This window comes from Pieris brassicae, chromosome 3 (genome assembly GCF_905147105.1).
Source record: "Pieris brassicae chromosome 3, ilPieBrab1.1, whole genome shotgun sequence".
NCBI classification, from domain to species: Eukaryota; Metazoa; Arthropoda; class Insecta; order Lepidoptera; family Pieridae; genus Pieris; species Pieris brassicae.
The window spans coordinates 3086880-3099299 of record NC_059667.1 but is presented as its reverse complement, the minus strand read 5'-3'; the positions used below and the strand labels follow the sequence as shown (position 1 = coordinate 3099299).

The following is a 12420-nucleotide window of genomic DNA, read 5'->3' as shown; positions in this document are numbered from 1 at the left end:
AACTTATAGCTGCGACAGCAATAGATAGATTTATCCTACTGCTTAGGAATGCGATGCTGATATTGTATGAAACACGGCAATGGGTTTTATTTCTTTCGCAATGAAAAGTTGTTTGTACAGGGATGGAAATATAACGAAACATTTCATTAATAATTTTCTTAAATTGCCTCAGGCAAATAAAAAATACCAATAAAGGGTCGTAGTGCCACTGGATTATTATTATAATGGTAACAGATTGTTGCAGCACTTAGGTCAGCAGGTCCATAATTTAACTAGTATCTCAAGTCACAATCTCGTCTTCGATGCTGACAAATGCGTGAAAATTCAAATTAGCTGTTCTAGACTTAAGTTAGATTTGCTTTATAGAATACTACAACTCTATGACTTCCTAGTGTACATGGATAAAGTATATCTTAATAGTCGATAATTAGTATTGTCTCTAGATATATACTCCGTAACAAAAAAGTAATCCAATACAGTCCTTTCGAAGATGTCGCAAACATAGGAATGTGGTACGAAAACTCAATATTGAGATTTGGATCGATATTGAAGTTGAAGTTTGCTGCCTCTAGTCTGACTCATCTAATAGCTCTGTTAAATTGTAGTATGAAAATTATAACAGGCATTGAGAAACTTCTCGAACCTTGTTTCCAGCTACTTTATGCGAACAAATTTTTTATAATAATCATGGACCAATATTTAAAAATCATACGTTTATATCAGCATTGCCAAGTCGGGATTATGGAACTTTATAAGTGAAAATAGCGGGATTCTTCCGGGATATAGTAAAAAAAAGTATAATATTCAAATATTTCTTTTTATTTGAATTAAAATTATGTTTACTTATTGAGTATCTGCTTTCAATAAATTTACGTAGCATTTATTTCTAACATCTGACCATTTCAAATTCATCTGAAAGCAGTTTGATTGTTGGAATACTTAATATGAAAGCCACTAGTTTAAACATATTCCTGGTATCATGTTGGAAACTGTTGAAAGACCTGTTGCCATTTCTGTGCAGTGATGTTAGTGGTGTCTTTGCAATTCCCCACTAATACATCCAAGGATGATTTTAACAAGTTAAATTCTTCATATAAACTTTATATATACATTATATTATGCTTAAGATTTAATACTAATATTTATATAGATAGGTTTGGAAAAAGGAAATAGGTACTGTAACACTCTTTAATAGCAAATATGGATATCAAACTTTACAAATTGAATGGGTATGTGTTTGTATCAATAATCATATCAAGCACAGTTCAACGGTATGCGTGAATATTCCTGACGATATTATCCTAAGATTGTGTTATAGGCTCTAGTGATTTAAATGCCCATGGCCCACGGCATTACTTAATATATAGGAAGCCTTTAAAATACAGTATTAGGTAAGCAATAACAATTAATAGATCAACAATAGAATGGATACGCTCAAGCAGCTCATCTATCAAGGACAGTTACAATCACAACAAAAATATCAATAGTACGGGTGCTCTGAATTAGTACACCGTGAAGGTTATATTATCTATTTAACTACTCACCCATATCGAGTTCCAAGGAGTAAATATTCACTAGTTAGTGTGGTCAAAATAAAGTTGATTTGGCAAAGTAAATTTCCTATCTAGAATTTATATGACTGCTGAATAATTGTTGATGAGTTCTTAAAGGTATCTAGTTCCTCCAAATATTATATTGGTATTCTAAGAGGAAAATCGAATTTTTAATCCGGAAATAATATAATAACTTTTTTGATATATAATTCTAGATATTTTTTAAATTGTCATCGATGACACTATGATTTTGACAATCGATAAATTAAGTATTTCTTGATACGTTTTATATTATAATTAAAATTAAATTATGTACACAGACGAAAATTCAGATAAGGAATGTGAATTTGACGAAATTAGTCCTGAAGACAGTCCGAATGTTACCAAGAAATCATTATCTACGGTTGGCTTTAGAAATACAATGGAGAGTCAGGCGCGGCCGATGGCTCTAAGAGCCACTCAGTCTTTTACGGGAGCAGTGGAGGAGTTACGGCTTGGCTCAAATTTCCAGCGGGTGAACCTTTCAAATAGAGGAAATGTTACACCCATCTCTAAGTCTACACCTGTATGCCCTTGTGGATGCCTTTTACGGCCAGCTGTAAGAGGCTCTTTCCGGACTAGAGAAATAAACACCCTAGCACTTCTCGTTGTCGCACCGGAAGTTCTAAACCATCATGGCTACAATTTCGAACCCAATCAAATCGCAATGTTCTGGAAGAAAGATTGCAGGAAATTCCTTTGGAAAGGGAAATCAAAAACATATTGACTTTTTAATTTTTTGAGTTTATTTAAAATAAATATCTATTAAGACCGACAATATCTACATCTACTGTAATGTTTGAACAGTATCCAACGGTTGCTTTTCTACACCTGGAAGGGATTCTTCAGATTCACCACAAGAAAATCTAATGTAATCGATAACTTCAACTTTGTTTTCATCGAGAATCTCTTGCACCGTGTATGAAGGATCCAAAAGGTACTCCTGGTAAATGAGGCAGACTTCATCATCGGAGTTTATGGCTGGGGAGTCGTTGTCCTTGTTCCCGATTTTCAATGGCGCACAACCGACAATGTGTTGACACAACTGTCTTCCCATGTCTTCTTGGTCATTTGGTTGCTTGTAGGCTAATAGGGCTCCATATTTTCCTGCAGAATATTCTGACGCGACAGCCGGAGCTGGGTGGGTGTAAGCGGATATTTTAACGTCACTACTATTGGCTTTCCAGCATTCGGCGCGACGAAGCACGGCGTTTTCCCCAACAGATCCAATAAAAAGAGCTAGAACTTCAGATAGTTTTTTACCATCAACATTCATGTTGCCAAGTTGCTCGCTGTCCAACTCCATCTGAAATTTTAATACAGTTTCGTAATGCATTTGAACCCTAGCTGGACATAATGTATTTTATTCACTGTGTGTACAAGCCATGCTGTCAGGCCAGAATTTGTATAGCAGGCACAGAAATCTACTTGTGACTCGCACCAGATTTGCACAGGCAACAGTGATCTGTTAACATTGAATATTATATATATACCTCATGAATCATTCTTAATATTTGTTAAAACCGAAAAAAAAGCCATGTACTCATTTTCAGAGACATAGAGATAGATATCAAATTATGGCAGCATTCGTTAGTAGAGTTAATTGCTTTAGAAAGTCAGGCGCAAGAAAGAAATCGTTTTTCAGGTTAATGTATAAACTATGACAGTCAACAAAATAATGTGACTCACTTTTAGAAGTAAGAAGATAGAGTTCTTGCAAAATATTTTATAGTCAACATGTATAATCAGATATAATAAAAAATTCTACAAATTACTCTTTACACATTAAACCTAAAGTTAACTTTACTCCTAATAAAAGGTAAATGTTCTTACTTTTGTAACAGGACCCTTGGCCTGAAGGTTAGTGTGAGCAAACTTATAACATGCAAGGGTTGCATCTTCCAACATTTTTTGAAACTTCTCATTCTTTGCCACAAAGTCTGTCTCACAATTAAGCTCCACTAAAGCACCATGGCTATGATCAAACTTTACTGCAACTAGCCCTTGGATTGCTTTCCTCCCTGCTAATTTAGTAGCTTTTGCCCATCCCATGGCTTGAGCTTGCTCATTTAGCCATGCCTCCGCCTGTAATTATAAAAAACAATTATGTATACAAACATGAAACAAGGTTAGGAGGTAGGTATAATTTTCTTTAATGATATTATTTTAATAGTATAATAGGTTTAATTACAAAAAAAATTAATAATGAAAATTTCTTAGTCATAGCACTTTAAAACTTCTACAGTGACAGTTGTGGGCCCTCGATTGTGAATTCATTCCAATTTTTTTTGTTATAACAAGTAAGAATAACTTGTTTCCTTAGTACACCACCCAAACATGTAATGTTCGTATGACATTTATATTCAATATTATTTCTGTAATGAAAGTATTTACAAAGATAAACAATTGATTATTTGGAAAAAAGATGACAATACACATATGTTACAATGTTTAACATAAAATAAGGATATATTCGTAAATATTTAAATGGTTAATTATAAACTATACCTTATCAGTGTCATTATTGTGCATTTCAAGTGCCTTCTTGCAATTAGCTATTGTATAACCAGTTTTCTTCCTCAACTTTGCCAATAAAGAAGACTCAGCAGCCCGCCAACTTATACTTGTGTGAAAACTTCTTACTAATTGTAATATCATCTGAAAAATATTAGATTTTCTATTAAGTAACAAATATTGAATGCAAGCAAGGCAAACATTATAATTATTTATGTATGTTAAATTTACAAGTCCTAGGTAGTAGTTAAACTCATTAGTAAAACATTCTAAATTAAAAATTAATTGTAGATAAATTTTTAATTTACACAAATTTTCGATAACTTTTTCTTGCTCTATCTTTATTTTTTAATAGTGTGGGATTACATTGTGATATGTGGGCCTTTATACAGCTATGCTTACAACAGTAACTATGAAATGACATCATCGGTTATTAAAGCCACAGCAAGGCCAAAACTACACTATCTAACAGTGTACCAGTTTTGTTTAGAGCTTCATGAATGAAACAACTGATTTAGTTATATAGTTGTGTTGTTACCTTTGAATGTAATTTTATAGATTGTTTCATTACATAAACCTATAAGGAAATATTAAGATGAGACATTTTTATTACAAATATATATATAGAAACAGAATTTTTCGTAGATACTACTATTGATGTCTAACTGTCTCTATTCTAATTTTCATAATCCTGGCTATCGATAAAGGAAAAAGACAACATTTCTGTTGTCATGGTAAAATCAATAAACAGTATTTTAAGTACCTAGCCTTCGTTGGCTAGGTCCTAAAATGTATTAATTTAAACATATTATTATAGTTATTAATAAGTGACATATATTTTCGTAAGTTTCTTAAATAGGATACAATAATTTTGATTTACCTTTATCTTGTTTATCGTAAGTATACTTTAAGGTTAATAATAACGTAGCTTACTAAAAAGTAAATACGTACACGGCACTTCTAAAGATGTAAACAATAATTTATTAGTTTAAAAATTAGGTTATTATTTAGTAATTCAAATTCAATTTTATTTTACGTGCGATTTTTGACAAATAAAGAAGTTTTAGCAGCTGCTATAAGATATTGACAATTGACCCTAAATCGATTATAAATTGAAAGGATGGTCCGACTGCCGTAGATCTTACATTATTTTTAAATTTTATGTAAAAATTAAAATTCTAGTTTATTTAGTCTAAATAGTCCCTATACCTTTTTATGTGTTCTTTCACCTATACAATTTGTTAATCTGTGCTCGGTCATTTGGCGCGTAATTTCAGAACTCTTAGTGTAGGTTTTAGTTATTAAAGGGTAAGAATATTTTAGCTTGTATATACATCTTATATTTCTTTTAACATGGACATCCATTTAAATTTTGAGATTGTAGGTAAACATGCAGAAAAATAAACCAACGCGTAAAAAAAGCCAACCAGCACCGTCAACATCGGATGTTAAACTTCCAAAGATTCCAAGGATTAAAATGCCAGATGATTTTAAAATACGAACACAACCACTGTTTTCACTCCCAGAAGAGGTCTTGAAATTGCCTCACCCAAAGACAAAGGCTGCCAAAATTCAGGCATCAAAAACGGCTGTCAGGAAGAAATCTAGTGGTAAGTAAACTTTAGTCTAAACATTTCAGATTTAAATTTTTTTATAAAATATTATCGGTAAATTTAAGGAGTACGTTACCAGGTCGACATTTAATTTGTATTTAGGATCATGTTTAAAATCATGGAATCATGTTTTTATTTAATTTGTGCAAATGGACTGGACAGTTTTACCATCCGCTTTTATTGACTGGAGAGCAGTGTTTGCCTAGTGGCTTCAGCGTGCAACTCTCGTCCCTGAGGTCGTAACTTCGATCTCCGGCTGCATCAATGGATTTTCTTTCTATGTGCGTATTTAATATTTGCTCGAACGGTGAAGAAAAATATCGTGAGGAAACCGGCTTGCCTTAGACCCAAAAAGCCGACGGCGTGCGTCAGAAGGCTGATCACCTACTTGCCTATTTGATTAACAAACGATCATGAAACAGATACAGAAATCTGAGGCCCAGACCTAAAATGGTTGACGCTATTGATTTTTTATATTTATTGTAAGGAAATGTCCCAAGTGTTGGCTTTTATTATGTATTTAGTTCTAAATATTTTTATGGAATATAGAAACATATTCTTAAGAATCTTGCTACTAAGATCTTGATAAACTATGATGTTACATAGTTTATCAAGAACGGTGTATTAATACCGTTCTGTTACAGGATTATATAATTGAGTGTAATAACATGTAGAAATTTATGTTCAATCTACGCAAAAACATTTCAGTAATGCAAAGTTTTACGGCAATGAGAAAGGCCCGAGAAGAGTTCAGGGCAAAGTTGATGAATTTGATTTGTCAATCCACGCCAGGGGAGGACGGAGATACAATACCCTCAGCTGAGGAAAAGAATATGCTTAGATATTATTATTATCTACGTTATGGAATTGATACTATTCATGTTGCGCCCCTTGATAACAAAATTATTCTACGGTAAGAGTTAACACGGTAAAAATAATAAATAATTAGTTAGATACTAACTTTTATATGTAAACATTAAGTAAATGAGGGTACTTACTCGTTCCAATAGTGAGGGTAGTCAGTCTTTTTTAATTAAACAGTTTATCTGATCGTTCCGAAGTTTGTTGTTCAATTATTCTAATTCTGATTTATTGATTGCTCATATTATTACACAACTTGGATCAGACTTAAAGATCTGCCAAGAAACTTTTTCAGTAATATTTTCGGTAGGGCTCCAAATAAAATTGGTATCTCCGAATACATTTTGGAATTCGAATCGTAGTAATAAAATATAATATTTTAGTGTACACAATTTAATACCGGCGAAACTAAAAAAATGGAAAGACACGCTTTTTACGAGTACTGATGAGATGAGAGAAGATTTCATGATGAGTATGAAGAAAGCAATTGTCGACTTTGTCTTGAAAGATCCTAATACGGTAAGAATTATTTTTTATTTCTTTTCATTATACAATTTTAATATACTTTTAAATCCATATTCATTTGTTCATATAAAATAACTTCAGAAATTAATATAATATAATAATAAACTAATAATTAAAAAAATCTGAAAGTAATTTGCATTCACAAATTTGTTACTGGACACCATTGGAAAAGACTTCTGTGTCTAAATTAATTAATGAAAATTATTAGGAGGAATCTCTGGAAGAAGAAGACACACCATTGAAACAGGAACTGGCAAAGAAAGATGATGCGTGGCGCAACCGTTATGCCATTGCCAAGAAGTATGTAACGAAGAACCTTCACAGTGTCAACCCTTGCATTGCACAAGTGCTACAGATATGGTGGAAACAATTCAAGTGAGTTTATTTGACTAAGTCTTGTAAAATTTGAAATATTAAGAATACTGGCCTTATATATGACACTGGAAGATAGCAAAATCCATTCAATACATAAAATTTCAAAAATGTGAGTGTACAGCAGATGTATATGACGGGAGAGGGTGAGATGTAAAAACCTAACACATAAATAGTAAATATATAAATTAGTACGAAATGTCTGCACCAAGAGACCTAAGGTAGCAGACGGACCCTACGGGAAGGATCAAAGTTTCAAGGTGGTGGGATTATCTTAAAGTTATCGGGCAGGCTCACCACGATATATAAGGGGTTGAAGTAATCTTTGCCACTTTGAGAAGAAGCGAAAAATGAATACGACAGAGCAATATTCAAATCTCATTTATTGTTCAAAGACAATATCTTAAATACTACTTACACTTATTCACACATAGATGATGTTATTTTAGTGAGCTGTTGGTGTATTGCGCACCTTCAGTTACTAACGTTTTGGAACACGTAAGTCGTGTCAGCAATTGATCATTATTCGAATAAAATACAATTAAAATTACTCTTCAGCTGTTAAGATTTGGAATATACGTCAGCAGTTGGTCAATGTTTCAATATCTGAACAGTGGGCATAAAATAATATAATTTATCTCTCGTTTAGAATCCTACGAAACTTTATAATTTCCTAGAGAATTTTATAAACTTGCGGATTTTGTTATATTCTGGTGGCAAGTATATGAGTATATTGTTAACATTGTATTGTATTGTTTTCAACATTCAAGTTTTCAGTTGTCTATTGTATTATCGAGTTATTCTTGAGATCTTGTGCCCTAAATACAGGACTAACTAAATTGATTCAATTTTGAGGCGTAAATGTATTTTTGGGACCCATTTTAACATTATTGAGAAATTTAATCACGTTAAAGCAGAGAGTTGACAATGACAAACCTAAGAAAAAAACAATCTATGGCGCTGTATCTGTTTCATGATCATTTGTTTATCTAATAGGCAAGTGGTTATCAGCCTTGCCTGTCCCTGACGTTCGCCGTCAACTTTTTGGGTCTAAAGCAAGCCGGTTTCCTCACGATGGTTTTCTTCACCGTTCGAGGGAATGTTACACGGTGCACATAGAAAGAAAGTCCATTGGTGCACAGCCGGGGATCGAACATACCAGGGATGAGAGTCGAACGCCACTAGGCCAACACTGCTCTCAAGAAAATAAAACAACTTTGGATATTGTACAATAAACACAATTGCTCCATAGCGATCTACGTCTAATAAGCATGAAGGATATAATGATGACGAACGAAGCATATGAACTACAGGATTTCTGTTTTGTAAGCAAGCGACACATTGAGGCCGCAGGAAACGTGCTCTCTATGCAGTGGATACCCACTGTACAAGCTGTTTTTCTTCAGGTGTGTTACAAATTGTTTTAGTACAAACGTTGTCTTGCACACTTCTCTTCTCAACAGTCGTGCATCTAGTGCACTTCATCTGGTCGATTTTCAAGATCATTGGGAGGTTTCCTTATATGAATTATTTGAAATTCTTTAATTTTCATTTTGCAGGATTCGTTCTTTAATTTAAAGACTGCTTTTAATTTTTGAGTTGACCACTTCTCTTAATATTGTATATAAACTTGAAATGGATTTAATATTATTTGTAGGGCAGTAAAAAGCGGCAAATACCAGAACCAAAGCATGTGTCGAAAATGAAACATTTCTACAATTGCCTCGCGTGTATTATGGCGTACAATTTGCAGACACTCTGCCTGAAATCTATGAAGGATTTCACCGAATATATCCTTGATGTTGGGGTAATTAAAACTACTTTGGCTAAAACTAATTTCTAACTGATTCTTAATCTTTTCATTTCTAACTTCTCGTTGGTTATAGTATTGTCTTTTGTTAACATAGCTTTTACACATTGAAAGAAAACATTTTTTAACCGAATTGAAGGTATATATTATTAGAAATTTATAGTTATTTTACATAATTTTAAATTTAATATTTTTTCCGACGTTTCGCGTGCTTTACAGCGTGCGTGGTCACGGTGACTGAAGACAAAAGGTGTTGAATGTGTGAAAGTTGTGTTATCTGTATTTATTTCCCTGGAGTTGATATCGACATAAATTTATAATAATACATACCTTCAATCCAGCTAAAACAGGTTTTTTTTCTCGTTTGTTTTTTACTGTTTCTAAAGTGCCTAAAATCCTGAAATACTAACGTTGTTTCCACTTTGACTTTTTCAAACATCAAAATTCGACATGAATTTATTTTCAATAAAGCTTTGTCACTTGGATGCAAAGAGTTTCTTAATGATTTGTTTCTTACAATTATTTGGTGAGTGATAAAATCCAAATTCCGTATTTGCACATAAGTGCCGTGTACAAAGTGAAGTATTTCATATATATATCATGTAACCCCACAAACATATAGATTAAGAAAAACACTTTTTGAACGGATTAAAGCTATGTATTATTATTAAAACTTATAGTTTTAATAGTCACCGTGACCACGCACACTGAAAAGTACGCGAAACGTCGGGAAAAAAATTAGAATTATGTAAATAACTATAAGTTTTAATAATAATACATAGCTTTAATCCGTTCAAAAAGTGTTTTTCTTAATGTGTAAAAGCTATTTTAACAAAAGACAAACATATAAATTCCAAAACTATATCTCTATGAATATAAATGGCATTCTTGACTCATGGTTTGGAATTTAATTTATCAGGGTATGAACCAAGGATTCGTAATAAATCTGACATTCGCGAATGAAGCTATACAGTTCGAGCCGTCTTTCAAGCAGTTTAGAGATCAGCTGTGTCTTCTATATGACTTCATAATAGACGCGTGCAGACAATGCCCAAGGCTTGAGACTCTGCTGTACCAGGACTATGTCATAACGAGTAGAGTTACCTTACGTGTAAGTCAATTAATTCAACATGCTTATAAGTATTTTTTTACTATATAAAATTACCGAAAATTGTCAACAATATAGTTAACATTTGCTCTCCAATTCAAGCCTCTTTAATGCCGAAGCACAAATCTTTTTGTAAAGTATTGACATAACATTTTATAAACTTAACGAGCACCTAATTTATGGTCTTACGTCGATTTCAGTTAATTAAATGACATTTATTGTCTGACGTAGTCATTTGAGTGATAATTGATAAACTGATACCGATTGAGTGTCCGTAATTAAGACAAGACCTTTTTTACATATTTTTTTAATAAAGCTAAAATGTAGAAACCTAATAGCGGCAATGACCCTAATCAAATAAAGACAATAGCCAAAATCACCGATTGATACCTTCTGGGACTGCTTCTTAAATATTTACCATTTAAGATGAAGTCACAAATAATATTGTTGCCTCACAATTAGATGATGATCATGTACCATTTCAGCCCGTTATTGATAATGATTTGGTAGAGGGTTATAAGAAACTCATAACAGATCTAATAAATGAACAAAGGATTGGACCCGAATTGAGAGTTCAGGATTTTGATGATTACGTCTGTTTGCTTAATGGGCAGGTAATTATTGTAAACTATATGTTATCTAGTATTAGGTTTTGAACATCTAATTAAACTAGGGTTTCCAGTTGTTAAATTTTTTGCATATTTAGCATATATTTTTGTTTTTTTTTGCAAATATTAACGTATTTATTAGTAACGTTCATTTAAGCAAAATTTTTGGTTGCGCGTTCTGTTTATCAAACAAGGTTTTTTAATGTTTAGTCATCATCAAAAGTAGAAAACTTTATCAAAGCCATACCAGAGAAGACATTCGAAGAGTTTTGTATTGAAGCAGTCAAATATGTGACACTTGCGAGAGAGATACCTTCGAAACTCGAAGGGACAATAGTGATTGGTATGTTTCGGATGCAAAGGGCGGATCTTATTACTTCTTTAAGAGGTGCAGCGACGAGACTCGCAAATACTTTACTAAGACGTATGACAGAAGATTACCAGAATATGATTAGATCGTAAGTAAATTTTACATCAGATTTATGTATCTCTTTCTTTAACAATGTGTATATATAGTCCTAACAATTTCTTGAAATCTCGTAATGTAGTAAAATCCTATCATATAAATAATAAAATAACAACACATTTTTTAGTATATTTGAGGAATACTCGACAATTGCGAATACTTTATTAACACCTCCCCCGGATACAGCTGCTTTAATGGACTTAATAGCCTATGGAAAGAAAGTTGAGGATGTTTTGTTAGACGATATGGAAGACAAATTACGAAATGTTTTGCGGTACATCATGTTCCTAGGCGATTATACTGTGTTCACACCGTTGGAGATGAAGGCGAACAATCAGAGTTTTCATTGGTAGGTAAAATGGCAATAAAATATAAATGATTTTTAATAACCTCAATAATAACAAAATTAGTGCTATGTTTTTATTAGTATTTGGATTTATTAAGAAATCTTCTAGGTACGCTCGTATGCCAAGTGTCATTGAGGAAAGCAAGGTTATATGCGATCAGAAGAAAATTGAGTATCAAGAATTGTTGAAGGTATTTTTTATCTAAATATGGAGGTCTTCATTTTAAACATAAAATTATCTGTATAATTTGGTTACCTCTATTTAGTCGACAGTAAATGTGATGAAATTTCGAGACTACTGAAGAAAGTTCTTTTATAGGTTCGTATTGCCAAATTCATTGAAGATTTGGATGTGTACGAGTTGCAATCAAATGAACTTCAATATTGGGGAGACATAAATGAATTATCTAAATATGTCACTCGGGCTCGCCGGCTGGACGAAAAGTATGTTTAAATAAAATTATTTTTCATTCTTAAGTAAGGTGTTGGTGAAACAAAAATAAATTTACCAGCTTTTTTATTGTTATGGGTAGGAAGTCTCACCTGATGTTAAGTGATACCGCCGCCGATGGACATTGTCAGAAGGCTCGCAAGTGCGTTGCCGG

At 32.8% G+C, this 12420-nt stretch overlaps 3 protein-coding genes across 7 annotated transcripts in view; 2 read left to right on the top strand and 1 right to left on the bottom strand.

The window, feature by feature from the left end:
• Positions 1–1814: 1814 nt before the first annotated feature.
• LOC123707573 lies at positions 1815–2364 on the top strand. Its single transcript, XM_045657728.1, has one exon. The coding sequence runs from the start codon at positions 1864–1866 to the stop codon at positions 2317–2319; it is 456 nt and encodes a 151-aa protein (XP_045513684.1). The 5' UTR covers positions 1815–1863; the 3' UTR covers positions 2320–2364.
• On the bottom strand, positions 2316–5140 carry LOC123707572 (elongation factor Ts, mitochondrial). Of its 5 annotated transcripts, none has more exons than XM_045657723.1 (4): positions 4987–5140; positions 4101–4250; positions 3426–3677; positions 2316–2898 (listed from the first exon to the last, which is right to left on the bottom strand). In XM_045657723.1, the coding sequence occupies exons 2-4, from the start codon at positions 4248–4250 to the stop codon at positions 2380–2382; spliced, it is 921 nt and encodes a 306-aa protein (XP_045513679.1). In that variant the 5' UTR covers positions 4987–5140; the 3' UTR covers positions 2316–2379. The 5 variants fall into 5 exon arrangements, with proteins under 5 accessions (XP_045513679.1, XP_045513680.1, XP_045513678.1 ...); XM_045657724.1 differs by having other exon boundaries at positions 5058–5087; XM_045657722.1 differs by lacking the exon at positions 4987–5140 and adding an exon at positions 4645–4760.
• Positions 5141–6830: 1690 nt separating this feature from the next.
• LOC123707082 (dynein axonemal heavy chain 7) overlaps positions 6831–12420 on the top strand; it is a 56811-nt gene continuing 51221 nt past the window's right edge. The window contains exons 1-11 of the mRNA XM_045656864.1: positions 6831–6886; positions 6964–7099; positions 7314–7480; positions 8730–8883; positions 9135–9284; positions 10207–10398; positions 10881–11009; positions 11214–11461; positions 11597–11818; positions 11925–12006; positions 12135–12259. Coding sequence (XP_045512820.1) covers positions 7031–7099; positions 7314–7480; positions 8730–8883; positions 9135–9284; positions 10207–10398; positions 10881–11009; positions 11214–11461; positions 11597–11818; positions 11925–12006; positions 12135–12259 — 1538 coding nt within the window. The 5' untranslated portion in view covers positions 6831–6886; positions 6964–7030. The remainder of the gene's footprint in view (positions 6887–6963; positions 7100–7313; positions 7481–8729; positions 8884–9134; positions 9285–10206; positions 10399–10880; positions 11010–11213; positions 11462–11596; positions 11819–11924; positions 12007–12134; positions 12260–12420) is intronic.

Coding starts and splice junctions, on each gene's coding strand:
- LOC123707572 (XM_045657722.1), bottom strand. CDS start 4,674: ATGAAACAATCTATAAAATTACATTCAAAG. Junction 3,678..4,100: donor ACAATAATGACACTGATAAG/GTATAGTTTATA, acceptor TTATAATTACAG/GCGGAGGCATGGCTAAATGA. Junction 2,899..3,425: donor CCAAGGGTCCTGTTACAAAA/GTAAGAACATTT, acceptor TTAAAATTTCAG/ATGGAGTTGGACAGCGAGCA.
- LOC123707573 (XM_045657728.1), top strand. CDS start 1,864: ATGTACACAGACGAAAATTCAGATAAGGAATGTGAATTTGACGAAATT.